The 27,607-nt window shown below is 43.8% G+C and overlaps 3 protein-coding genes across 3 annotated transcripts in view; all 3 read left to right on the top strand.

The window, feature by feature from the left end:
* Positions 1-27,607, top strand: part of ttn.2 (titin, tandem duplicate 2) — a 201,172-nt gene that overhangs the window by 21,245 nt on the left and 152,320 nt on the right. The window contains exons 21-38 of the mRNA XM_070976040.1: positions 40-321; positions 419-685; positions 1,064-1,336; positions 1,445-1,708; positions 1,786-2,046; positions 2,208-2,468; positions 2,999-3,262; positions 3,442-3,702; positions 4,164-4,424; positions 4,511-4,771; positions 5,156-5,300; positions 5,408-5,576; positions 5,869-6,100; positions 6,994-7,278; positions 7,385-7,510; positions 7,900-8,088; positions 10,187-10,237; positions 27,276-27,554. Coding sequence (XP_070832141.1) covers positions 40-321; positions 419-685; positions 1,064-1,336; positions 1,445-1,708; positions 1,786-2,046; positions 2,208-2,468; positions 2,999-3,262; positions 3,442-3,702; positions 4,164-4,424; positions 4,511-4,771; positions 5,156-5,300; positions 5,408-5,576; positions 5,869-6,100; positions 6,994-7,278; positions 7,385-7,510; positions 7,900-8,088; positions 10,187-10,237; positions 27,276-27,554 — 4,131 coding nt within the window. The remainder of the gene's footprint in view (positions 1-39; positions 322-418; positions 686-1,063; positions 1,337-1,444; positions 1,709-1,785; positions 2,047-2,207; positions 2,469-2,998; positions 3,263-3,441; positions 3,703-4,163; positions 4,425-4,510; positions 4,772-5,155; positions 5,301-5,407; positions 5,577-5,868; positions 6,101-6,993; positions 7,279-7,384; positions 7,511-7,899; positions 8,089-10,186; positions 10,238-27,275; positions 27,555-27,607) is intronic.
* On the top strand, positions 11,336-13,150 carry LOC139340591 (myopalladin-like). Its single transcript, XM_070976501.1, has 3 exons — positions 11,336-11,342; positions 11,479-12,371; positions 13,145-13,150. The coding sequence occupies exons 1-3, from the start codon at positions 11,336-11,338 to the stop codon at positions 13,148-13,150; spliced, it is 906 nt and encodes a 301-aa protein (XP_070832602.1).
* On the top strand, positions 22,334-27,017 carry LOC139340592 (myosin light chain kinase, smooth muscle-like). The gene is made up of 4 exons (XM_070976502.1): positions 22,334-22,337; positions 22,696-23,519; positions 23,601-26,330; positions 26,985-27,017. Exons 1-4 carry the CDS (start codon positions 22,334-22,336, stop codon positions 27,015-27,017), a joined length of 3,591 nt encoding a protein of 1,196 aa, XP_070832603.1.

Here is a 27,607-nt window from a genome sequence, read left to right on the forward strand (position 1 = left end):
ATTTATTTCAAAGTCTCACTTCTTATTTTCTCATTGCAGCCAAGGCAGCAGTCAGCTTTACACAATGCCTGGATGATGTCAGTGCAAACGAGAAGGACACCATGGTGACTTTTGAGTGTGAAACCAATGAACCGTTCGTCAAAGTCAAATGGCTCAAGAACAACATGGAGATCTTTTCCGGAGACAAGTACAGAATGCACTCAGACAGAAAGGTTCACTTCCTGTCTGTGCTGATCATTGAAATGAGGGATGATGCCGAATACACGTGTGTGGTTGTGGATGATGAGAGCATCAGGACGAGTGCAAGGCTCCATGTAGAAGGTAGTCTTTACACCCACAACCTTTCCCTCTACTGTTTTCTTTGGTCTTCTGTCATTGGATTGGTAGATAATGGTTCTTGATATTGTTCTGTATCCAGGTGCTGCCCTGGAGCTCATAAAACAAATGGAGAACATTGAGGTGCCAGAGACATATGCTGGAGAGTTTGAGGTTGAGCTGTCCCGTGAGGATGCTGAGGGCACCTGGTTTTTTGGAGACAAGGAGCTCTCTCCAAGCAATAAATACATCATGTCCTCCCGCCGTGGAAGACACACCCTGTCTGTAAAAGATGTCAGAAAAGGAGACCAGGGGAAATACACCTTTGTATGTGGAGATCTTAGGACAAGTGCCTCACTGAAGATGAAATGTAAGTAACTCTACACAGTAATGAAGTATGTGGAATCACTGGCTCTGAAAGGTTTCTTTATTGTAACCGTGAGTTTGTAAGTTTTTATGAGCAGTATTCACAGGGTTTCTCATGAGCGACTTGGGAAATTATTTATGATCTGAGTTGTAACATATTTGTAGGTTTTTAATCAAATATATTAAACATATCCAAAAATGATCTGAAAAATGGAAATATTTAGTCTTACAGCGGCAGAATTTTTACTTCTCCGTTGGGTTCCTACTTAGGGAACACTTGATGAGTAAAGTTTCACATTTTTTCATGTTGTGATTCAGTCCTTGGTGGCTGTAGTGTAATGTGGTAATAATTTGTGTAATTCGATCATTTCTGTGCTTTTAGTGCGCCCGGTGACCCTGATGCAGCCCCTGACTGACCTCACGGTGTGTGAGGGTGACATTGCTCAGCTGGAGGTCAGGTTCTCCCAGGAGAACGTTGAGGGCACCTGGATGAAGAACGGCCAGGCCATCTCTGCCTCGGACCGCGTCCACATCGTAATTGACAAACTGGTTCACAAGCTTCTGGTGGAGAACGTCAACAAAGAAGATGCTGCTTCCTACTCTTTTGTGGTTCCTGCTCAAGACATCTCCACCTCGGGCAAACTTAGTGTTCAATGTAAGAGTCAGAATTAGTATCAGATCCAAGCTATACCAGTCTTTAACCTTAGCTAGAACACACTGAATCCTTACATCACTGGCATCATTTTATTGTCTTTCCCTACAGCTATTGGCATTGTGGTGCCATTGAAGGATGTATCCTCCATCGAAGGCACTAAGGCTGTTCTGGAGGCCAAGATCTCAGCTCAGGACATTAGCTCAGTCAAATGGTACCACAACGACAAACTGCTGGTACCCAGTGACCGAGTCCAGATGGTGGCAAAGGGAGCCAAGCAGCGCCTGGTCTTCACCAGGACCTTTGCCTCCGATGAAGGACACTACAAATTGGTGGTTGGCAAGGTCGACACCAGCTGTAGCCTGACAGTTGAAAGTAAGTGTTTTTCTCAGGATAATATTTATTAATCCCAGTTCCAGGTCCTTGTTCTGACCATGATGTTGTTTCTACAGAGGTGCACATTGTGAAGCACATGGAGGACAAAGTGTGTTCAGAGTCCCAGAATGTCACCTTCAATGTTGAAGTTTCTCACCCTGGTATCGACCCCGTCTGGACATTCAGGAGCCAGCAACTCAAACCTGGACCAAAATACAAGATGGAGTCCAAGGGCAAGGCTCACTCTCTGACAATCATTGACGCCATGAAGGACGAGGAGGGCCAGTACATGTTCCATGCTGGTGAAAAGACATCCAGTGCCAAGCTCACAGTCTCCGGTATGATAAAACAACAAAATCTTATGAAATGTTTAATGTGGGTTTGAGTCAAGACTGAATGTGTTAAAAAGATTTTGCATGTTGGGGTCTGTGTTTTTTTGTGATGTGATAAATGTGATGTGATACCGATTAAACAAATCTGTACCTTGTGCTGCCACCAGGTGGAGCCATCACACGGCCCCTGCAAGACGTGACAGTGGCAGAGTCTCAGACAGCTGAGCTGGAGTGTGAAGTTGCCAACGCCAACGCTGAGGGCAAGTGGCTGAAGGAAGGTCAGCCTGTGGACTTCAGTGAGAATGTGGTGAGCGAGGTGAAGGGAGCCGTCAGACGCCTCATCATCATCATCACCAGACCACAGGATGTTGGAGAGTACAGCTACCAGGTGGCCAACTCCAAAACCACCGCCAACCTCAGGGTGGAGGGTAAGTTTCTTAACGCACAACTTCAGTGTCCATATGAGCAAGACCCACGTGTGCGATTCCATTTGAAGATGACACAGAACGACAACACAAAACAAAACAAAACATGCAAGGCTGTGATGGACTTTTATCTCTTTTAAAGTGTTTGTTGTTTCCTTGAAGATCAGTGGGAAACACACACACACACACGCATACAGTCTATATTCACAGAGTTCAGAAATTATGTCAAGGAAAGGTTCAACCAGAACACATCAAGGCCCTGCTTCCCATGCAATTTGGGTTTTCTATGAGTGTAGTGTACACTTTAGATTTCTGGAAATACTTATGACCAGTCACAATTTTTTTTGTAGTTTACAACACTTTTACTGGTCAGACCTTTGACACATTGACCTTTTGTTGATCAGCTGCAGGACAAACTTAACATTTTTAGCTGCACTGCTGGAAAGACTTTCCAAACAGAGAAATCATCATTATTTCCCTCTCATATCGTATATATATATATATATATATCTCATATCTGTTTCTGCCTGCAGCGGTGAAGATCAAGAAAACTCTGAGGAACCAGACTGTGACAGAGACCCAGGAGGCGGTGTTCACGCTGGAGCTCACCCACCCCGACGTGAAAGGATCCCAGTGGATCAAGAACGGTGTGGAGCTGCAGCAGAGCGACAAGTATGAGATCACCACCGATGGCGTTGTCCACACACTGAAGGTCAAGAACTGCAGCACGCAGGACGAGTCCGTGTATTCCTTCAAACTGGGAAAACTGTCCGCCAACGCCAGGCTTAATGTAGAGAGTGAGTATCGCTGATTTGCTGCAGAGCTTAAAAAACTCAAAGGTTCAACCCATGACCTGAGCATGCCACATAATCTCAGTGTGTTGACACTATTTAGAGTTATCGAAAATCATATTTTTTTCTGTTTTGTATGTTACTGTTGTGAAATGTGATCGCTTTTATCTGCGTTTTTTTTCCAGCTATCAAAATCATAAAGAAGACAAAGGACGTGACATCACTGTTGGATGGCACTGCCTCCTTTGAGATGAGCTTGTCACATGACAACATCCCCGTCAGGTGGATGTTTAAAGGTGTGGAGCTCAAGTCAAGCGACAAGTGTAAGATTCTGTCAGAGCGGAAAGCTCACAAACTGATCCTGCAGAATGTCGACAGCAGCGACGCGGGCGAGTACACCGCTGTGGTCGGACACCTGCAGTGCAGTGCCGTGCTCACTGTGGAGGGTACGTGACGTGTATTCAGTAATAGTAGAAGAAGAAGAATGAAAAGGTTAAGGGTCACAATGTGACAGTTAAGAGTAATCCCCTTTAATTTGTCATATTTGTCATTTTGTGTAAGTTATGTTAAATAAAAATACAGTTTTTTTCATTTGTTAAAACAGATTTCCATTTGTAATTTCACATTTTCTTAACTAAAATTTTGTAAAATATTGTCTAATGTATATAGTTAGTAGAAAGTTTATATTTGTATTGTATGTATTGTATTGTATGTAAAATTCAGAGAATAGCATTTATAGAAAATGTGACTAATTAGCATTTGAATTAAGATTGTGCACTTAGGTTTCAAGTTAGAAATCACAATAGTTCTGAGAATTTGACTTTACGACATGAGAATAGCAGAGATTGAACACGAGTTTTGGCTGATTGGTATTTTGTCTGATGTTCATGTCTTTGGACTCTTGCAGCTCTTCGAGTAACCAAACCCATGAAGAGCGTGGCGATCCCAGAGACGCAGGTGGCCACGTTTGAGTGTGAAGTTTCTCACTTCAATGTACCCTCCACCTGGCTGAAAGACGGCGTGGAGATCGAGATGAGCGAGAAGTTCAGGATCGTGGTTCAGGGGAAACTTCACCAGCTGAAGATCATGAACACCAGCAGGGACGACTCAGCAGAGTACACCTTCATCTGCGGGAACGACAGAGTCTCTGCAACGCTCACCGTTAGCCGTAAGACTATGCTCAGATTAGATCAAAAAAACTTGTTTTGTTTTTGGAGTGTTTTTGTGTCTCACCTCCTGTTGTCTCCTCTCCAGCCCTCCTGATCACCTCCATGCTGAAGGACCTGAACGCTCAGGAGAGAGACACCATCACTTTCGAGGTCACCGTCAACTATGAGGGCATCACCTACAAATGGCTGAAGAACGGCGTGGAGGTCAAGTCATCGGAAAGATGCCAGGTCCGCAGCCGGCAGCTCACGCACTCGCTCACCATCAAAAACGTTCACTTTGGAGACGGAGGAGAGTACCAGTTTGTGGCCGGCTCCGCTGCCACTGCTGCCAACCTGTTTGTCGAAGGTAACGTGATGCTTTACATACTCAGTGTGAACAGATCTGGAAAAACATGACTGATCCGAGGTTGGCTAAAAAGTAGTGAAAAGATTGAGTGAACAGATTCCTGCTGACAGACATTACAGACAGATTTGCTTTTCACAGTTTCAAGAGTCAGTTCATTTGCTTCAGATATGAATTCATTATGGTTAGCATTGTTTTCATCATTATCAGAAGACAGAACATCCAGAAACACGCAGTAAACAAACACGGCTGGTGTGGATATACAGACATCTGAAACTCAGCCTGCCAGAAAAACCTACAGACAAACTGCAAATCCATATACTTCATGATTCCTTAAGCTTTATAATTCTTGGAATAATCACTGCAACTGTTTTTTTTTGTTTTCAGCCCGTGTGATTGAATTCACAAAGAAAATCAAGGACCTAAAGATCACAGAGAAGAAGAAGGCAATTTTTGAATGTGAGGTTTCTGAGCCGAACATTCAGGTGATGTGGATGAAGGATGGTCAGGAGCTGGACATGTCTGAGGAAAGGTATTACTTCATCTAACCTATCCGGCACTTTCCTCACTCTGATATCAGCAGAAGCATTTTGAACCATTAAATATGAGCTGAGAGTCATTGTTTGTGTGTGTTCATAGGTACACCGTGACTGCAGAGAAGTACGTCCATCGTTTGATGATCCAGACGGTTCGTATGTCTGATGCCGGAGAGTATTCGGTGGTAGCCGGATCAAGTGTCGCCAAGGCCCAGCTGATCGTGGAGGGTCGCGACATTAGGATCTCTGAACCTGCTGAGCGGGAAATCACGGTGAGACGGAAGTTCATTTTAACCAAAATGATCAATGCGCAGGTTTTAAAGTTGATTCACTGTTTGTGTAAGAATACGTTCTCAGTTCAGACTTTAAAGCGACAGAGATATTAAAGTTAAAAACAGGTTTTCTGGACCCAAACAGAGATGAAGACTGTACACACTACAAAGTACCACCAGAGCATCCTGTTAGCTTCAACAATGAATAACAATAAAGAGAAGAAGAATTCATAGGTGCATTTATGATGAGTAGCTCTGATGACATCGTCTAATTCCTGCCTTCTTCTCATAGGTTCTGGAGAAACACAGAGCGACCTTCGAGTTCGAGGTGAATGAGGACGATGTGGAGGGTCGCTGGCTGAGGAACGGGGTGGAGATCCAGTTCTCGGTGGAGGAGAGGTTCAACTACGTGGCCATCAGGAAGCTGCACCGCCTCACCATCTCTGAGACCTACAGGAGCGATGCCGGGGAGTACACCTTCATCGCTGGCAAGAACAGGAGCACCATGCACCTCCGAGTCAACAGTAAGTCCAGCAGGAAGATTGTGACTACAGAGACGGAAATATTTTGACGACGTAAGATTTAACGCACAGATTTTATTCAACGCTGAAAACTTTCTGAACAGTCTACAACTGGGCAAACTACCGGTTCTCATATTAATCACAATTTTCAGAATCTAATGTAATTGAACTTTACTTGAAATTTGCAAAATATGTAGGAATGGTGTAAAAAACAAATATTTATTTCACCATATCTACAAAATCCAGATTTTTTTTTATTGAGCTGGCCATTTAATTTGATTTATGAGAACACACAAAAACTCAGTGTAATTGAGAACTTTTCAGTGAAATGATCATGGAAATACTTCAAATGAAAAGTTGAGTTTTCACTGTATATTTATGCACTACAATGTCAGTTTCTTTTAGTCGATAAGGACCTGTGTAGGGCTGCAACAACCAATATTTTCATTATCAATGAATCTGCAGATTATTTTTGTCATCAATCATTGAATTGTTTGGCCTGTGAAATGGCAGAAAATGGTGAGGCGTAGCCATCACGATTACCTGAAGTCAAAGGTGTCATCCTCAGATTAAATGTTTTGTCAGACCAGTGGTCCTAATATTTCTAAATGCTCAGGATTTTGGTAGTGTGGCGTACAGTTGAAACAGCAGCCTCTGTTGGTCAATCCTTGGTATTGCATTGCAGTCCAAAGCTTTGCTTTTAATGATTTTTGTGTTGAAGTGAGACACTTTGTTAGCTTTGATAGGTTGATACTCCGTCATACAGTCTGCGTCAAGTGTACCATCACTAATTTGAACCAGTTAACACCAAAATTCACAAAGTCCAGTGGATTGTTTTACTTTAATCTTGCTGTGAACTTTTCATTAAAAACTAATGTATTTTCTGCCCTGTTCAGTCCCGGAGCCACCTCAGATCCTCCGCCACATGGAGCCCCAGTCGGTGGAGGCCGGTAAACCGGCTCGCTTCTCGGTGCAGGTGAGCGGCGTTCCTCAGCCTCAGGTCTTCTGGTACAAAAACTCCCAGGCTCTGTCTCCAGGCTTTAAATGCAAGTTCCTCCACGACGGCAACGAGCACTCGCTGCTGCTGATCGAAGTCTTCCCCGAGGACGCCGCCGTCTACAACTGTGAGGCCAAGAACGACTACGGCACCGCCACAAGCACTGCAACGCTCAACGTGGAAGGTAAGAGGGGCTGTCGTACCTGTGGAACAAACACAAACACAAACAGGGAAATATTTCAAATCAACCCCAGGACATGTGTAGACACAGCTTTGTATGTGTGTTGCAGTGTCTGAAGTGGTTTCTCCAGACTCAGCCGCTACCGTTGCTCCTCCCGTGGTCATCTCACCCATCGTCAGCACCTCGGCCCGCGAGGGAGAACCGGCTCGCTTCCAGTGCAGAGTCCGCGGAGACGGTAAGAAAACTGTCTCAGTCTCAGTTAAAGCAGCTGTATTCAATATTTTAGTAATAACAAAGTATGAAATCATGTTGTGAACAGCGGGACAATGTATTCCAGAGTTATCAGCTGATTCTGTAGCTCCTCTTGGCTTTATGGAGCTTTACAGTGACTTTCAGCTCATTGTTTATCTGTCAGACACAACTTTACTGTTCTGGTTCACTCTCAAAGTGACGTTTTCAGAGAAAAAGGTGTAAAAAGCCACAGTTCATTACAGCAGACAGACAAAATTCATCCACCTGTCATGGTGAAATATCTGATTCTTGCGTCTTGGTGACACAGTAACTACATTGAGGAACATGCTACCACTGTCACTAATATAATCTTTGTCTCCCATTTCTGTCCAGATGTGAAGATCAGCTGGTTCCACAAGGAGAAGGAGATCAAGCAGTCGGACTTCTTCAGGATGTCTCAGTTTGACGACAGCTGCCAGCTGGAGATCTCCAGGGTTTACCCGGAGGATGAGGGCGAGTACACCTGCGTGGCCACTAACAGCGCTGGAAAGGCATCCTGTTCCGCCACTCTCACACTGGACGGTAAGTTTGTTACGACTGAGAAATGCTGTTTTAAGCCTAAAAATTGAGTGCCCTGAATAAAATGCATGTGTATTGACAGCACAGCTGCTCTGCCCACAGTCAGTGAAGTGTGAAGTGAGTCGTTGAACATGGAGGCTTTTGTTGTTACGGTTGTCTCTTCAGTAGGTTAACGAATGAGGACTAACTAACGTTACTGCCTCAACCTGACTCTTATAACATAATATAATAAGCATTATTGCGATTGTAGTAAATTACATATTTGCTTTGCCAACAGCAATAGAAACGCAAAGATTGAACAAAGTGCTCATTCTTTGGTTTTGGTGTGAATATGCGTTAACACTCGACTGTTGGTTGGTCTTCACTTGATGCTTAACACTGACCCAACCTCCTTCCTAAGGTCTTCACAGAATAGGACAGTCATTATTCACACAGCTAGCAGGGTAATTAGTCAGAAAATGGGCACCGAACAAATGACTGATGGCGTCAGTGTTCTGGTGAGGACGGTTTCGTAGTCACAGATTAAATAAACAATTTGTTTTTCAACCAAACGCAGACTGGTTTCAAACTGACTGATTTCAGACTCAAAATCACCTAAACTCTCCTGATTGGGATGAGTGTGAATCAAATAAAGCAGATAAAGTCAATGAACGTGCTTCCTTTCAGGGCGAACACAAACAGTGGACAGTCCTGCTGAGTCTCAGTGGCATGTCTCCAGCAGCATCACCAGCCTAAAGAAACCTTCCATTGGCCAAAAACCAGTTTTCATCCAGCCAATCAAAAGCTGCACGGTGCCACATGGGGAGGTGGCCCGCTTTCATGCGTGTGTGTCCGGCATGCCGAAGCCAGAGATAAGTTGGTTCCACAACCGGCAGCCAGTTCAGCCCACCAAGAACGTGGTGTTTCATTTTGATGAGGTGACGAACACCGCCATGCTCATCATAGTCGATGCTTTCTCTGAGCATGCAGGGCAGTACACCTGCAGGGCAGCCAATAACGCTGGAGAGGCTGCATGCTCGGCCACCCTCACTGTAACCAAAGAAGAAGAAGGTAACTTCTGGATCCATCAACTGCAGCTCGACTCTTTCTGAAACTACACTCTAAAAATAAACCTGTTTCTCCTCCTGCAAGCTTAATTCACCCTCCTCAAGCACCTCCTTATTGTCTCCAAAACACTAAAAAGGATGTCCCGAACCAATTTGCTGAATTTGCATCAGATTGATTAAAGTCTGCTTTAAATATTTTTTTAAACCTTTATTCAACCAGGAAAGCCTCAGATTAAGATTAAAAATAGTCTTTTGGTCAAGAATGGCAGCAGTAAAAATTGGTTATACGGATGCACAAAACATGCCACAAAGCCACAATTAGACAGAAATGTGATTATAACATATAAACACTTGGATCCCTTTGACTAACTTAATGTACTTGATGAGTGCTCTGTAGAGCTGTAGGCCCCCACAGTACTTATCAGCAGAAATGGCTCTGATCAAGACTGCAGAGAGAATATGTTTTTATAAAGGATGGACTCTTTATATAAAAACAAAACACACTCAGACATTTTTGATAAGGATCCCTTAAATGTAACCAAAATCCTGCAGTTGAAACAACAAATTTCTCTCTGATTGGTAGAAAATGTATTGGAGACAATGTATCTTAAAGAAAAAGAAAATACTGGATCGGGACATCCTCAGCCCTCTTTTGGATTTTACTAACTGCACAGTTCCAGAAAGACGAACCACTTTGTTCACAAATTCACCAGTTTGTTTGAAACCTGGGATTGTCACCTCACCTCTCTGCTCCTCCTTCCTCAACCCCCCCACCGGGAACAAACTCATCTCTCCAACCACCTTCATCCTCCTCACCCTCCTCTTCCTCTCCCACAGAGGAAACTCTGGACTATGCATGAAGCTCAATGTGTATAACCTCTTTGTTGTACTTCATCCTTCAGGAAAGTCAAACCCTTCATTTGGTGGAAATGTCCTCTTTATGAGAATGAATGTGTAAAGATGTGAAGATTGTCACTGCATCTATCCTGCATAACATCAATGTGTTCACGCTGTGCTGATGAGATCTCAATTCATGTAATCTCTTTCCATCACAGTGACTCACGTGAGAGAGCAGATTGAAGCCACGATTGAGCAAGAAGTCAAAGGTAAGGTCACGTCAGATTTCTGACCATCATATATCAGAAACACAAGATTATTTCCACACATGATACGCAGGCCTGGTGGAAAAGGGACAGTTTAACCAAGTTTTACTTTACGTTTACTTTGTTTTTCACTTTGAAAGTAGTCTGTCAGCAGGTAAATTTGATCCAAGTGTTGCCTCACTGAAAATGGTTCTTGAGTGGAGAACATGTTCATGAAGTGGATGAAAAAAAACAAATGTGTTAGTGCATTCATTATGGATTATAGTTGACTTGCATACACAGACTGCGTATAGGCTTTGTAAATATGCCATTATGTTGAACTGTCCCTTTAAGAGATTTTTGAATTTCCACAGATGCATGCCATCTCTCTGTGTCTTGATAGAAGATTCCTATTGTGTGTACTATTCTACCTGCTCTCATTCTGATAATATTCCATGGTTTCCCCCAGGCGAGCGCTGGTAGAACTTGCTTGTACCAGTTTTTGACACTTGCGGTTTGCATCCAAAAGCTCTTTCATTTTGGCATGAAGGTTCCTCTGATTTTTTTTCCCCAGACAAGGCACAGGTTATGTATCTTTTAAAGCTTCCAGACTTGAAATGCCCTTTAAAAGATATGGAGGTTTACTGCATATGGACCTGATACCTTCTTCCTGCAAAATATTTCTTAGCCTGGCTTGCAGATAGTGGGATGTGATTCCTGTGGTTTGCATTCTAAATAACACCAGTAAACTATATTAGTTCGAATAAACGCCTTCTCACCCAATTTTACAGCTTCATTTGTTTAAGTTTTGGATTCTTAAGATATGTTTTGGAGAGCTTTGCTTCTCACTGATACTTGTGCATCATTTATTTCCTCTTAAGTTCAAGGATTAGAAAGGGCGTTTATTCTCCTGTCTGCAAGTCAGGTAAGGAATATTCTAGCATAAAACCAAAGCAATTATCAAAAAATAAAACAAGCGAATGTTAGCAGCCCATCTTGGAATTATGCTTTTTTTAATAATAATAAAATAATTTATGTTTTGAAGAAATTTCCACAGACGAAGGATCAAAACTTCCTGCACGTATATAAAAAGAATCAAGTCTTGCGTTTATTCGAACAAATATGGTGAGTGAAATTATTTCTTATGGCACTGTGACTCCCAGCATGCATTTAATAATTCCATTAATCATTCATTCAAATCCTTTTCTCTCACTTTTACCCCTGGAGGCTGTGTTGTTCTGACAGTTGTCTGTTTCTGTTCGCAGAGCTGTTTTATTATGAAAGCAAAGAAGGAGAACTCAGCGGCACTCAACAGCTGAGGGGAGCTTTCTCTGACACAGATGATTTCCTCGATCACGGCCTGGTGTCAGCCAATCGTTGCTCCAGCAGAACCTCCTCAATCACCTCGTGGACGGAGAACATCAAACCTTCTTTCACCAAGAAACTCAAATTTCAATCAGTCTTGGAAGGAGAACCAGTGGAGTTGAAGTGTAAACTGGTTGCTTGCCCTCCACCAACCATCCTCTGGTTTCATAATAATAAATCTATTCCTAAAGAGCGTAGACGTAGGATCTGTACTGACAGCAAGATGCACATGCACATTACCAGTTTAGTTATTGATAGTATCAAAGAGAAGGACTCTGGCAGTTATAAGGTAATGGCGATAAACACAGAAGGTTCTGCTGAGTCCACAGCATCACTTTTGGTGTCACTTAGCGAAGAGCAGTCTGCTAACTACCTGAGCTTTGTTAGACGCTCGGCCAAAGCCCACGAAAGCATAGACACCATGGCAGAGCAGAGGAAAGAGAGGAAGTTCAGGGTTGATCTCAGGTGTGTAGGGTCTCCATTTGACAAGATGTCCAAAGTCCATCAGGGAAGATCTCGATCTAAGGATTCCCTGGTGCGGACTGTGTACTTCAGGTCTGGTTCCCATTCCAAAGAAAAACAGTCAGAGAAAGAGTGCAAACGCTTGGAGACTGCCTCTGAGCGTGCCCTGTCCCCTCCCCCCATGTTTGACAGGTCTGAGCGCTTTAATGACCGATTCAGCGATATCTACTGTGACCGGCGCACTGGTGCCCGATTTAGTGACAAATTTAGTGACCGGTGCAGCGACAGATACAGTGAGAGGTTCAGTGATACAGAGAGCCTTCACAACGAGGTAAGAACAAAACTTACCACACTTCAAAAAGCTGTCAAACAGAAGAAGAGGCTGTCTATCTCTACCATGTCCTCCTCTGAGTTTGAGTTAGAATCAGTTGCCAGTGAGTCAAGTTATGCAGATTATGTTGAGAGGCTCAGGGTCAAGCCTTCCTCTCTGCCTGATGTCCAGCATTTCAGTCGACCCTTCGATTTGGGAGAGAGTCATAGGGAGTGTCAAGGTAAGACTTCAAGCAGGGTGCCTTCTCAGCATCGCGCGAGGCATTCGTTTGAGCCTCAGTCCCGGACAAGGGCCATTCAGATCATGAGAGGCGAGTTGGTTGACACACTGTTGGATAAAAAAGTTGAGAGTTTTGTTAAATCTCAGGCAGATGCAGATGTTAGATTCAAGCAGATGGAAAGTGAACATCACAGTGAGGTTGCTGACCAAGTGATGGGGCCTACAAAGGTTGAGGTTGAGCTACATCACCCTGAAGCCCCATACTCTGAAACATTAGCATACCCAAAAACCACAACGTACACTGAAAGCAGGGAATCTGTTAGAATTGTGCCTTCTCAAGAGGAGGTATTGCTTATGGACTCACGCAGGCCTAAGCCTGTTACATCTGTAAGGGAAAAGTACCTTAATGAAGCAGTAATACTGGAGGACATAGCCTCAACAGAAACAGTAAAGCCACGTGGAGAGGAGTTTGCACAGGAATCTTTGAAGGCTCAGTATGAGGAGAGCGTTGAAGCTGAACAGACAGAGTGTGAGGAAAATATCCTTGCCCACAGGAGTAGGATGTCAGAACAGGAGACATTTCGTCCTGACACTGATCTGCATATGCCAGCAGAGATGCAGTACATGGAACCTGCAGGGTACATCTTCACCCAGCAGCAGGTGATGGAGAAAAGAGCAACTATAGGAACTCAGGACATACCCTCCTCTTTCCATAAATCACCAAAAATGAAGGCAAAGTTGGCAGACCCTGAAGCTGACACTGTGTCAAAACCCAAATCACCTAAAATAAGAGCTAGAGGAGAAGAAGTGGAAATGTCTGCCTCCTTGCTGACAAAGTCAGCCGCAATGGAAGGCAGGTTAGAAGAAATGGAAGGGGAGGCACCATTCATGCTGGCACAGAAATCCCAGAGGTTAAAAGCTAGAGAAACAGAAGTGGAAGGAGAGTTGTCCCCGAAAGCAAAAGCCAAGGCAGAGGACAGACTTGGGGACAGACCAAGGCAAGACAAATCTATCAAAGACAGGTTCCTTAGTGAAGCTGCAACACCAGATCGCAGAGCAGCAGAAACAGCTGAGCCATATGAAGAGCAGTGTGCAGGTGAGTCTTTGAGGGCTCGATATGAAAAGAGCCTGGAAGCTGAACGGATGCAGTGTGAGGAAAAACTCCTCGCTCTGCGAATCAGGAAATGGCAGCAAGGCATGCTAATGTCAGAAGAAGAGACACTCTGCCCTGAAACTGGTTTGCCTATGCCAGCAGAGACGCAGTACATGGAGCCTGAGGGGTACATTTACACACAGGTGATGGACAAAAGAGAAACTCTAGACCAAGCTGTCAAGTCAACACCAAAGTTACCTAAAGTAAAAGGTAGACCAGAACACGATGAAACGTCTGCCCCCTCGCTGAAAGCCAGAATAAAATCCAGAACAGATGAATTGGAAACTGAGGCATCAGTCACGCCACAAAAATCACCCAGAATAAAAGCTAGAGCAACAAAAGTGGAATCTGAATCATCCCCAAGAACAAAAAACAGGGCAGAGAAAATGTTGTTTGAGAAGACAAGTGAAGAACGTGAACTTCAGCTGTCAAGGGAGAACATCTCTGAGCTGAAGAATGAGAGCGAGAAGTTTGTCAGTGACGAGGAGGCCTTGACGCAGCGCATAATGAAATGGCAACAGGATGTTCTGATGGAACAAGAGCAAACTGTGACACATGACTCTGTCTGGGTGGGGGGTTACTCACCAGTCCAGAAAGAGAGGACCACTGAGGACAGAAGAACTATTCCAGAGGCTTCTGCTTCAGAATCAAATCTGCATCCTGAAGTGGTCCACAGGAAGCCTTCCACAAGAAAAACAGCCAAAGATGAGTTGCTTTTCAGTGAGTCAGTTCCTGCTGGTTTCCAAGATCCACGGGATGATAGCCTGCAGTGGCCGCCTGCTGGTGAGCTGCTGACAGAGGGCCGTGAAACCAGGTTGCAGACGGACAGTGAGTACTTTGTAAGTGAGGAGGAAGCACTGGCTCAGCGAATCCTAAAATGGCAACAAGATGTTGTTGAGCAAGAGGAAGTAACTGAACTGGACTCTGAGTGGGCTTTGGAAAATCAGTGCAAACAACCTGGCTCTGGGTTGCCCTTTGAGTCCCATGTTCCACCATTTGATAGTAAACCCCATCATAGTGGCATTTCTCATGAAACCCACCCCAGTGATGTTCCACCTCCACATACAGCTCTTGCTGGTGGAGTGTTGCCAACAAAAAAACCTTCACTTCATCAATATGCAGCCGGGTATGAGCCATCTCCTCGTGAGTCTTCTCCCATAACAAGGCATTCCCCTACACATGGTGGTTTATCGCATGATGTGGGTGTTTCACCAGCTCAGAAATACTCTCCAACCCAGATTACTAGTGTACCTTTTGAGGGATATGAACTTGGATCTGCACGGGGTGAGAGCCCCCATAAGCCTTCCAGAGAGTTATCCTCAGTCAGGAGATGCTCACCTTGCCATAGTCCACAGGAAGATCTGAGAAGAGAGGCAGACAGCAGGTGGAGCAGGGAGCCACATGCTATCACTGTTGATAAATCCAGCAGCCAACGATTCCAGGCCGAGGTAAGAGAGGAGAGAGGGATCAAAGAGGACATAGGAACTGCCAGAGAGAGCCGTGAATGGAGACAACAGAAGGATTTTGCAGGTATGAGGAGAGAAGAAAGTGACAATATGAAGTCAAAACATGGTGAAATCAGTGCGGAAATTCTTGAACCCAGAGATATTAAGGAGGAGAAGAGAGTCCAAGAGGATTCAGATTTCAGAGAAGCAGTTCTCCGAACTCACCGGGGGAAGAGGGTAGAAGAAGGGGATACAAATGCCAGAGGCTCCCGTCCAGTTTTTGTGAAAGAAATGTCTTCAATCAAAGCGAAAGTTGGTGAGATGTCAGAGTTTACATGCCTGTTCCATGGTGACCCTCCACCCACAGTCACCTGGCTCAAAGATGGCCACCCATTAACCCACAACCCTGACTATGATATCTCAAGCAAATCTAACAAATCACAGCTCACTGTCTTTTATCCAACCACAGACCATGAGGGGACATATGACTGTGTCATAACCAATAAACATGGCAAATCCATCTGCAGCGGCACTCTTAAGGTCTCAGATAAAAAGATGGTAAGAACATCAGGGCTTACACAGGGGGTAGTAGTTACAGAGGAACTAGAGAAGGGTGAGGAAAACCAGGAAGGCATGATAGAAGAAGAACTTGAGACTTACATGGATTCAGGAAAGGCAACACTGCAGGTGCCTCAGGCGGTAATCCACAGACGTCACTGCTCGGATGAATCTTTTAGCTCTTCGCCTGTAGAAATCAGAGTTACAGCTCCCACCCCTGTACCTGTGATGACAGAGGAACGCAATGAGGACACACTTCAGGCTTATACAGACAAAACTTCAGATGTCACAAGTGATGAGGGAGCCTCTCAGACTGTCAAACACAAATTTACTTTCTCCTTTGATGTAGTTGGTGAAGCTCCTCACATGGTCAGTGAATTAGAGAATATCAGCTGTTCTGAGGGCGACACTGCTGTGTTAGAGTGCGTAATCACAGGTGAGCCTGCCCCAGAAGTTACATGGTATTATGACAACGTTTGCATAGAAATCATGGCTGGAAAATACAGAATTGAGATAGATGGTAAAGTGCACAGGCTCTATATCAACAGTTTTGCATACACCGATGCTGGAGTGTACGAATGTGTTGCTAGAAATAAGCTAGGAGAGGTTACAAGCATCTCTCATGTGTCATTTCAAGTTGCAGAGCCTGTGCAATTTTCAGGGGGGGATGGTGCCACTGAGGATGAGATTTTTACTCCATCTGGGAGACTGAGGAAGTCTTATAAACCTCTGAGTACACAAGGTCCATTGGAGGTGGCTGCCAGAGTCCCAAAATCCAGACCTGGTGTCCCCGGAGAGCCTTCGGCTATATCTGGCTGTGGTCTGCCGGCCTCTGGCGCTGTGATAAAAGTTTCTCAGATTAAACAAGCTTTTGAGTCAGACTCTCCAGTTGCATTACGAACACCCCCCAGTCCCGAAGAGCTGAGAAAGGAAACACTTTTCCCTGAGGAATTTATACCTGCTGTGGCTGTTTCCCTTGACCAGCAGGAACAAGTAATGGAATCTAATGTCATGTATGCAGATGGTGGTGAAAGACTTGCTACTGCTATGGCAGTTGATCTTGGTCCTTCCAAAGCTGCACTTGTTAGAGCGGACGCAGTTTCCCCTCAAACTTGTGCTGCATCCAAACCTGTCTCTTCTAAGACCTCCCAGCCCAGCACCTTTTTGGAGGAAGACAGTGAAATGTGTGTGGTATCTAGTGATATTGAAGAGAGAGCAGTTTTAGCAGGAAGCCATGGTGTACTTAAACAGTTTGTAGAGGAAGTACAGGAGTCTCCAGAGCTGGTCAGGCCTCAGCCACGGAAACCTGCTGGTTTTCTGCCACATATGGAGGCAGGTGAATTGGAGATGGCGAGGGAAGAGACTGTGCGAACATTTGACAGAACGAGCAGCTTCATTCCATTCCAGTCCGAAAAAGTCTCTGGAGTGAAACGCTCTGTCAGAACTTCAGCTCCAGCTGAAGAAGCAGTTAAGCCTAAAAGAACATCTGAATCTCTCAAACCTGAGAGACAAAGTACAGCTGCAAGGTCTACCACTATTCAGAGTGAGGAGTTGACAGATGTGAAAAAACACATGAAAGAAGTTAAAGGTATTAGTGAGGGATATGATTTTATTCCTGGGGTGGAGCATGTGAGTGAGGCTGGACCTCCCTGTGAGGAGCTAATTTCCATCCTTGAACCTTCTTTGGACAGTGGCATCTTTAGTCTGCCGGACTCCCAGTCCAAAGTGTCAGAAGTAGCAGAGGAAACGGCTGTTGATGTAGTTGAACCTCATGCACAAATCAAGGGTGAAGATGCAGAGATTGATGTTCATGTGAAACCCCAACTTAAACCGCTTGTTGTCAAGCCTAAAGTGGACAGCAGAGTTAAACAGCTCGATGTGCCAGAGGATGCTGCTGCCGAGGGACCTCTGAGACAGGTTGTACATATACAGGAAAGAGGTAGTTTGGACAAGGCTTCAGCAGTTGAAGCTCAGGGAGCAGCAGCAGCTGTTGGCTCCATGGAGGAAGAGGAGGTCACTTTTGGTCGTGTGTACGACTACTACAATCCTCCAACGGATTGGGGAAGGCCGCTGTCTCCTGAGTCTGAGATGTCCATAGAAATTGGCAGCACTGTAAGCGAGGAGATAGCAGACGTAGCTGAGCGGTTCTACACCCCAGGTTCATCTACAGGGGTTTCACAGCCAATTGCAGAGTCCTTCCACACTCCCAAGTCTCCCATGTCCATCCATACTTCCAGTTCTGATGCTCTTGGTGGGTTTACGACCCCTCAGGAATATCCCTTCTCTCCAATAGAACATAAGAGACCCTCGACAGGAGACTCTAGTGAGAGGTTCTTCTCACCAGTTCAGTTCCTGACATTTCCTGCTGATGAAGGCAATGAAACAACACCTCCAGGAATAAACGTGGACGAGAATCGATTCCTCACCAAGGGAAGAGGGTCTTTATGTCTGGCAACTCTTCAGGAGAAAGTGCAGGGAATCCCTCCTGCCTTCCTTAAACCTCTCATTAAAAAGAGAGTGTTTGAAAATGAACCGCTAACATTTTATGCTGAGGTTTTTGGCCTACCTTCCCCTGAGGTGAAGTGGTTCTGCAACAAAACCCAACTGATGGCAGATGACAGAGTTAAAATGGAGAGAGATGGCGACAGCATCTCCCTAACAATTCACAATGTCACTAAAGCTGACCAGGGAGAGTATATCTGCGAGGCCGTGAACTATGTCGGTGAAGCCAGAAGTGTTGCTCTAGTGGTAGTTGTATCGCAGGAAGTGAAGTTCATGCCTGCCCCACCTGCTGTCACCCATCAGCATGTGATGGAATTTGACGTGGAGGAAGATGACTCTTCTCGTTCTCCTTCCCCTCAGGAGATTCTGCTTGAAGTAGAATTGGATGAAAATGAGGTGAAAGAGTTTGAGAAACAGGTTAAGATCATCACCATTCCGGAGTACACAGCTGACAACAAGAGCATGATCATTTCTTTGGATGTGTTACCAAGTATGTATGAGGAGGGTGCCGTGGACTTTGTCACACAAGAGCATGATGATTTGAAAATCGCTTTCGAGGTCACTGAGATGCCTCCGAGATTCATCAATCCAATTTGTGACATGGAAACCCCAGAAGGTACCATGGTCATGTTTGAGTGCTCACTTATGGGAATTCCATCCCCCATTGTGTCCTGGTTCAAAGGTGACAAAAAAATTCCTCACAATAACAAAAAATACTTGCACTCATCTGATGGAGACAACCACTTCCTGAAGATATGTAAAGTCACAACACAAGATAGTGGAGTATACACCTGCAGGGCTATTAACGTTGTTGGGGAGACTCTGTGTAGGGCTTCCTTGGTGGTGTTAAATGCCAAAGCCTTCTCAGGGAAGACCAGAGGCAGGGAGTTAACTGCTGTGTCACTTGGAAGTGCTAAAGTCCAACCGCAGAAGTTCGACTTGGTGGTTGGCAACACATCATTTGATGGCGAACAGGTGTCAGAAATTGAGCTTGAGTTTGAGTTTGAGCAAGAGGCAGATGAGTCACAGCGGGCAGTCAGGCTGGTGGCCAACACTGACAATGAAATGAGTGAGCAGGGAGAGAAATACGTTAGCATTAACTTCGATGTATTTGCTGAGCCAGCAAAAGATGACAAGATAGAGTTCAAAGGGAAGTCCTCTGATATGTGTAGCTTCCAGTTTCAGGTGACTGAGACGCCCCCTAAATGTGTCATCCCATTGACTAATGTTACAGCAGCAGTAGGGACACCAGTTATCCTCCAGTGTCTAGTTAGTGGCAAGCCAACCCCCACAGCTGAGTGGTACAAGGATGGAGACCGTGTCACAGACAGCAGGTGTATAATTCAGGAGAAAACTGCAGGCCATTTCAATCTGCTCATTACTAACGTGACCCAAAGTGATGCTGGCGAGTATAAGTGCATAATCCAAAACACAGCCGGTTGCATTGAAACCACTGCCCTGCTAAAGGTGTTTTAGAGGTTTGAAGGGCTATGGGCTGGTTGCACAGAAATAAATCTACTATCCAAGTCCTGTTCTCATGTTACTAATTTGATACCTTAAGCAGGTTGTTTTGTCAGCGTTTGAAGATTGAGTCTCTTTAGGACTTGGAAAAAAAACCCCAACTGCTTCACAGGGTGACGTGAGTGAGGCAACAGGTTAAATTTTACAGGAAATGTTTTCACACTATTGAGCTGTCTAAACATGGTGGCTTCTCATTGCTTGCTTAATGTTTACAATTTGCAAATTTTCCTCCTTTTGTCAGTTTGCAGAATGTGTATTTTATCGTACTACCTTTTGAAGCACAACTGCTTGAAGATAGTTTGGGGGCCTCGGCTCTTTTTGGCTTGAATTAGGTCAGTCTCAGCTTCTCTATTGGAGAATTGTAGCAAGGGTTATAAAAAGATAAAAAAGGACTCACATGGTAGAAAAGTTTAAAGGTCCAATGTGTAGGATATAGTATCACCTAGGTTACAGATTGCAAACAACTGAATACCCTCACCTTACTCTGCCCTTCCAAGCATGTGGGAGAACCTAAGGTGGACAATAAAAATATGGAAAAAAAACAACAACAAACCAACAAGCCCACTTTAAGCCAGTTATTGGTTTGTTCATTCTGGGCTGCTGTAGAAACATTGTGGTGCAACAGGTTTAGGAAATATAATGACATATAATACATATTTATATATATTTCTGCTGATAGACTCCCCTAAATCATCCACACTGGACCTTTAAATAATCTTTGGGCAACCAGCCCATAGTCACATAGGTAAGAACATGTTGAAGCAGTTGAATAGTGTAGACTGTGACATTTTCTTTTCGTTATTTATTCTAATATGTTTAAAACTCAACGTATTAGTTTTTTATTCAAATTTTTGGTTGAAAAATCTTGGTTAATGTTTGCCTTTGTTACCTGCTAACACTTTAAAAGTGAGCTGCTGTAATTTTAATATTCTCGTTATGAAGTAATAACTACAACTGTACACAAACTTTATCTGTTGTGGTAAAATGGTACCAGTCCATTTTTAACGTTCACTTTGCACTACAGAAGATAATTGCAATGTGTGAATAATAGGAATGAGTGTGAAGCACACATCTCATATACAGAAAACATTCACAGAAATACATGTCATTGACATTTTTAAATCTCTTTCTGTTAAATTAGTGAGTAATTAGTATGTTTTTTGAGAAGCCTGTAAACCAAAGTAATGATTTCACTGATTGTCATTTAAAAATTTAAAAATCTTCATATAAAACCTAAATATGAGAGATAAATTCTTCTTTGGCATATAATTTTAAGGGCTGGATTTGGACTTCAGGGAATCAATAAATCAGGACAAACTTCAGGAGAATAATTTTTTTAAGCAGTAGAAAGCAGTGGATGATTAGCATGATGAGTTCACATGTGAAATACCATATCTTCAGCAGTAAAAACTGCATTCTGTGCAGAAACTGTGTTGTTAAAAATAAGTGGACAACTCAAGGGTTAAATTCAATTTTAAAAATGAAATTAAATGAGAAGGCAAACCTCCATATCTTCAGTATTTTACTAGAGAAATTAATGAAAAATCAACCAAAAATGTTTCAGTAATGTGTGTTTTATGTAAAACTACAAAACTTGGTTTCAAATCAGTCACTGCAGTGTTTGAATAATAGAAAATGAATGCCAAAGCAGTAATTAATAATAATTATTGATAATCATTGATAAGTGGAAAATTGTTGCTTGTGTGATTTAGCAATCTTGTAGAAATTTTTTGAAGGTTTTTACAGCGTGGGAATGAGTGTTAGGATTTTAAAGAGAACTGATAATTCATTTGATTAAGGTGATTGATAACAAACTTTAAAAATGGATAATACTGTGAAACTTTTTTAAAATTTAAATATAAGCTTATGTTTTGTAAATACATGTAATTTTAGAAGTGTATGAGCAGCATGTACCAGTACATTAAGTAAATTACATCTGTCGTTGAGATAGGTATTTATGGTTTATTTGTACAGACGTCATGTTGGTTTGACTGAGAGTTTATATAATAAAATATTTGATGATGTAAAATCGTCGTCTGCATTTTTTTTTTTTTTTTTTGTCTTTGTTTTTTAAACAATTGGCATGAGTGCATATTGCTTAGCTGGTGTCAATTTGTCAGTCCACTTTTACAGGCAAAGTACAAGTGTCAAAAACTGTTTTGTGTATATTTTTTGATATTTGTGCCAATACATTACCTGATTTTACCACCAAATAGTGACCTTCGCCTGAGCTTCGTTCTGGGGGAGAAAAAGAGAGTTTTTGGTAATTTTTCATCTTCCAAATTAAAATGAAAAGCATGCAATGTTAAACTATCTTGATGTCTGTAAGCTAATTATTGCTTATGCATGAGATTCAAATGGTTATCTGTGCATTTAGCTTTAATAATAATAAAGCTAGATAAATGGTTAATTTTGGAAACTTAAAAGCAAGCCGAAGAATTTCTTCAGCTGAAGAAAAGTCAAAGAATCACTTGTGCATTTGGGGGAATTGACTTTTTATTATGACTTTATTTTTGGTTTTGTTTTGACACATGTTTGGGTCATCCTCTTGATTTTTAGCAAATATGGGTGCTTCCTTTAACTGAGCCACTGGAAAAAAAAAACAAAAACAAAACAGTTTATATTAAGTTTTGATTTTTCTCACATTTTAGGATTGTACTCTCAATCTTTTAGTCAACTTTAGTAACTAAAATGTAAAATTAAACATCTAAATCAATATTCACACACATTCTTTTGCCTGTAGAGGAACAGTTAGTTAGTGTTAGTGCTTTATTTAGTCAGCTTATCGATTTATTGGGAAAAAATCCTATGACGAATTTCTGTCGTCAAGGACAGCCCTATTATTTGCTTTCATGAATTCTTTGTTCATATCATAGTTTTTGTGTTGTGGATATTGTTACCAGTCTTGCTCAATATTTCCTGACAGAGCATTGTTGCACCACCATCACCACTGTGGAAGAACAAGAGGAAACCTACTACACTGGTGTCCATTTACCACAGAAAACAAAAACACTTGAACTCAAGCCAGAGTCCAAACGTTACTCTTCCACTTTAGAGAAGAAAAAAGAAAAGCCAGTTTTCCTCAGCCAACTCTCCCCAGCAGCTGTAACCACTGGGGAGACGGCCACATTTACTGTCAAAGTGTCTGGCTTTCCAAAGCCGACAGTTCAGTGGTCTCACAATGGAAAAATGATAAAGAGCTCCTCTATATACAAGCTGATTGAGGAGAAGGAGGAGTACACATTAGTAATCACCCAGGTCACATCTGAGTATGAGGGCGAGTACTCTTGCATTGCCACCAACAGATTTGGGCAGACAACATGCACTACATACCTCGAAGTAAAAAAGACAGATGTGAGCCAGGCAGAGAAATGGGTTGAAAAGATGTTTAAGGTCACAGGTCAACCTCCTGCTTTCACAGTTCAGATCCAACCTGTGAGGTGCTCCGAAGGAGGAGAGGTTTCTTTTAATTACAAAGCTAGTGGTGATCCAGTCCCTGATGTGAAGTGGTTCAAGGGGGCTTTCCAGATCCAGCCCAGTAGAAACTGCATCATTATAGCCAACCCAGATGGATCTGGCTTCATTAATATTAAGAGCATCAAACAAGAAGACAGTGGCCTGTACACATGTAAGGTGTCCAACCAGTTTGGGGAGGCGTCTTGTAGTGCTGAACTTGTTGTGTTCAGAGAATCACTCTCTGTTTCTCAGAAACAGGAACAGCTGACAGTGGTTCAGAAGAAAGGCTATAAGGTTTCAATGACAGAACAAGCAACAGAGTCCCGCTTGTACCAGGTCACCCTCCCAGGTCAGGACAGGGCTAGGTCAGATCAGATGGTTTACACCATTGGCACTGAAGACAGGCAGATAATTCCCAGTGAGCAAGTGGGTTCCCTTAGAGAACTAGACATCTCTGCTGCCACTATTCATCGTGAGCAGCTGACCCACCAGACAGCAGTGCTCCAATCTCATGAGATCGAGGAGAGGGTGTCTGTGGTTCCTACCCACCCATCTCAGGTTTCAGCCGTACCTGTGAAACAGCTTCACATGGCAGCATTTACATCGTCTGTCGAAGAGAGGCAGGACCTGACAGAGCAGCACTGTGATCGCATTCAAAGCCCTGAGGTCATTGAGCTTCAGGCAGCTAGAGAAAAGAGGTCAAAGGTGATGTCAGCTGTTGCTGAGGAGCTCACCCCACTTTCTACGGTTAGCACAGAGCCCCTGGCTGACAGGAAGTCTGCCACTGTCAGGCCCACTTCGGAACCTAAACATCTTGTCAGTGGGCATCAAGTTGAGTCGCAACTGTCCATCTTAAAAGAGCAGTTTCAGGATATCCCCAAACCACAGGAGGAGATGGGTTACAAGGTTAAGGAAGGTGTTAAGATTTTATACTCAGCCCAGTCTGCAGAGAAGCAGGTGCTTGCAGAGGGCCATACAACTGAATTAGCAACAGTAGATTCTGCTGTGAAGTCTTCTGTTGGGAAAGAACAGCACCGACCAGTCTTGGCCTCAGTCAGCGAGTCAAAACAGACTCTTTCCAAGGAGACAAAGTTTTCCATGCAAAGGCCCACTGAGGAGACAGCCCATCTCTCTAAAGATAGAATGATGAAGGCAGCTCTAACAACTGAAGAAAAGCAAATGCTGCAGGCTGAGCCCACTCAGCAGTTGCCAAGTCTTGACAGTGCTATGTCCATTCAGTCACAGATAGAAGCAGAGCAGTTATTGCACCTGCAGGTTATCACCGACCAGGACCTCCTTCCATCTGAGAGGAGATTCACCTGTGAGAAACCAGCACCAGAGCTGGCAGAAACCAGGAAGAGTCCCAGTCTGTTGCACACAGTTAGCCAGGATGAGCAGAGGACAGTAGTTTGTGAGGACACATCACAGTTTGAGGCCAAGGCTAGTACCCTGACTATTCAGCCCCAGAAAGAGGACCCTACTCTGCTGCATCTCCAGTCAACCCAACCTGCAGAGGCACTACCCAAAGAGGGTATTCTGATAATTGAGAAGCCTGACCAACAGGTGGCAGCACAGAAACAAGAAAAGACAAAGAGTCATGCAGCAATCTTGGAAGAGATAAGGGAGCTCACAGCAGATTATCACACAGAGTTGGATTTGTCTGTGACTGGCATTCAGTCTCAGGTTCGAACTGAGCCCAGGCCTCAAAACATCCTCCAGCTCTCCTACCAACCTATGCAGCTGCCAAAGGAGACACCAGTTACTACTGATGTCAAGCAGCAGCGAGCTTTGGTGCAGAAGGAGGATAACTTGAATGTGATGCATGTCACCATTGTGGCAGACAGTCAGGCCTTAGAGGAGGGTCACACTGAGAATCTTACAGCCGTGGATAAATTCACTTGCCAGACAGCTGTAGAGCCAAAAGTTCCTACTGAGCCAGTCCAGATAGAGGAAAAGGAGATCTCCACTGAGAGTAGTGTCCTTTTAGAGGCAGCAGAACAGGACTTTGCTGTTCAAATCCAGGAGGGCCAGTCAGTCAGGCAGTCGATACTGATGGATGAGAAGCGAGTCCTGAAAGCTGAGCTCTCTCAGGAGATTACCAAGTCTGAGTCCACCAAAGTCATCGCCACCACACAGCCAAAACTGTCCCTTATGGCATCAGAATCAAAAGATAACACAGTTCTTCCCAGAGAGATGACTTTTGTGGTTCAGATTCCTAAACCATTCAGTCTGAATATACGGTGTCAGCTCAGAGACGCTCTTCAGTCTGCGTTGGCCAGTGACCAGCCGGTGTTACTGGCTGACATTGTAGGAAGGTTACAGGCTGTAGAAGTACAGGAAGTGAAGGTTCATAGAGAGCCCAAGTGGGCTATGTTTACATACCTGATCACAACAGCAGGTGCTCCCATGGAGATCACTCTGGCTTTTGAGGGTCAATATCCTCAGACAGCTGACTTCAGAACTGAACTTCAGGCAGCTTTCCACTCTTTAGTGTACCAGGAAGCTCACGTTCTTACTTCAGAGCAGCCTGGCACTACGCAGCTAGACAAACCTCAGAGGGCACAGGTCACCTCAGCACGTTCAAAGCAAATGCTGTCATCCATGGTAGAGACAGTGAGTGTGGCAGAGAGTGCAATGGATTTCACTGCTATTAAATCTCAGGCTGCTGCACTCAGGACCGAGTCTGAGATGGCAGTTGAATGTGCTGCAGCTGAGCAACAGGTTGTGGTGCAGGAAGCCAAGGCCGCAAAGATGGAAAAGACCATGACATCCCAGATTACAATTTCCACTGAGGCTCACATGGCTTTTGAGCAGTCAGTCCAGGTGTCAAGGCAGGAGGTGAGATCAGTGACGGTGGAAAGCAGAGAGAAGGATGTAGGGGCAGCTATTGTTACCACTGCCTTACCTCCCACCACCATCCCCACTGAACAGGTGGTGGACATAAGCATCCACAAAGAGCACAGGGAGGAGATTTTCAAAGAGGAAATCACACTATCCAGGCCAGAACAGAGAGAGTGCCCTGTAATAGTCACCTCCCTCACTGATTTATCCATTGAAGAAGATAGTAAAGTAACCTTTAGCACCACCATTAAGTATGTCACAAAGGTAAACTGGTTTTTCAATGGGCAATTGGTGAAATCTGGAAAAGAGTTCAAGTGTTCCAAAGACCACGACACATACACATTGGTTATCAACAAAGTTGTCAAGGAGAGACATCAAGGAGAATATGTTTGTGAGGCTGAGAATGAAGCCGGCAGGACTACAACATCTTCAACGCTCACTGTGGTCTCAAGAGGTTTGATCATAGGGAAAATCAATGTATCATTCATTCATTCACCCATTTTCTATGAAAACGACTAATCATTCACATAAATCGGTTCATTCACGACCTTTGTCCTCACATGAAATTATGCATTTGTCACTATGGCCTCTATGTTCATTTCATAGCTCGGCATGAGCAACTTTATCAGGGCACTGGTTGGTACTAACTCACCATGTCTTGTTTGTTCCACACCATTGGTTCATCAGTAATCGCCTAAAGACCTTAACGTCACAGTCATGCAAGTTTAGCCTCAGGCTCTGTAGCCAACAAGCATCCTGCCATAATGGTTTTTATGACCCTTTGATGAACTTTCATAGCCTTTCCATGGCCGTTTTGGCATGTCAGTGGTAACAGGTGTCTGTGTTTTACACCAATGGTTTGTCACATTCCTTTAGGTCCATTCTCTCCACATCTCCAGTGTCTCTGCATGCTTTCAGGGAATCAACTTGACATTACTTCATCTTTCATAAGCTGTTTCTCCTTCTTTTACCTGGAACCCTAGCCCCATGAGAATCATGTTCAAAGACAGCATCTTCTTTTGGGCAGTTTTTTGTGAAACCATGGGGCTAATGTTCTTGCTATTCTTCTTCTTTACAGTCACTCCTGAATTGACTTCCACTATTGTTGCACATGCCACCATTCCTGTTCCTGATCTTTCAGTTTTTTACAACAGTTTCTTAGATTCCAGTCCTAACGTTTATTTTTTAATTTGTCTGTGTGTGCCTCAGTGCCACCTGTGTTTAGGCAGAAAATCACACCTCTGGAGATAAATGTCGGCAGCCACGCCAAGTTTGAATGTGAAATTGAGGATGCTCCGAGTGTGACCTTCAGATGGTACAAGTCTGGCATTGAGATCAAACAGAGCGAGAAGTATAGGATCCTCAGCCGCCAGACCAGCTCATCCCTGGAGCTCCTGAACCCAGTCAAAGCGGACAGCAATGAATACACCTGCAAGGCTTCAAACCAGCATGGTACTGACAGCTGCACTGCCTCACTCATTGTCACTGGTAAGACCTCAGTGGGACCTTTTTTAAATTGTGTTAATATATGTATTACACAT

Source organism: Chaetodon trifascialis, chromosome 12, assembly GCF_039877785.1.
Source record: "Chaetodon trifascialis isolate fChaTrf1 chromosome 12, fChaTrf1.hap1, whole genome shotgun sequence".
Taxonomy (NCBI): domain Eukaryota; kingdom Metazoa; phylum Chordata; class Actinopteri; order Chaetodontiformes; family Chaetodontidae; genus Chaetodon; species Chaetodon trifascialis.

Excerpts from the sequence above, each read along its gene's own strand:
- LOC139340592 (XM_070976502.1), top strand. Across the intron at positions 23,520-23,600 it reads TTCAGAAGAAAGGCTATAAG|ATGGTTTACACCATTGGCAC; the intron begins GTTTCAATGACA and ends AGGTCAGATCAG. Across the intron at positions 26,331-26,984 it reads CCATTAAGTATGTCACAAAG|GGAATCAACTTGACATTACT; the intron begins GTAAACTGGTTT and ends GCATGCTTTCAG.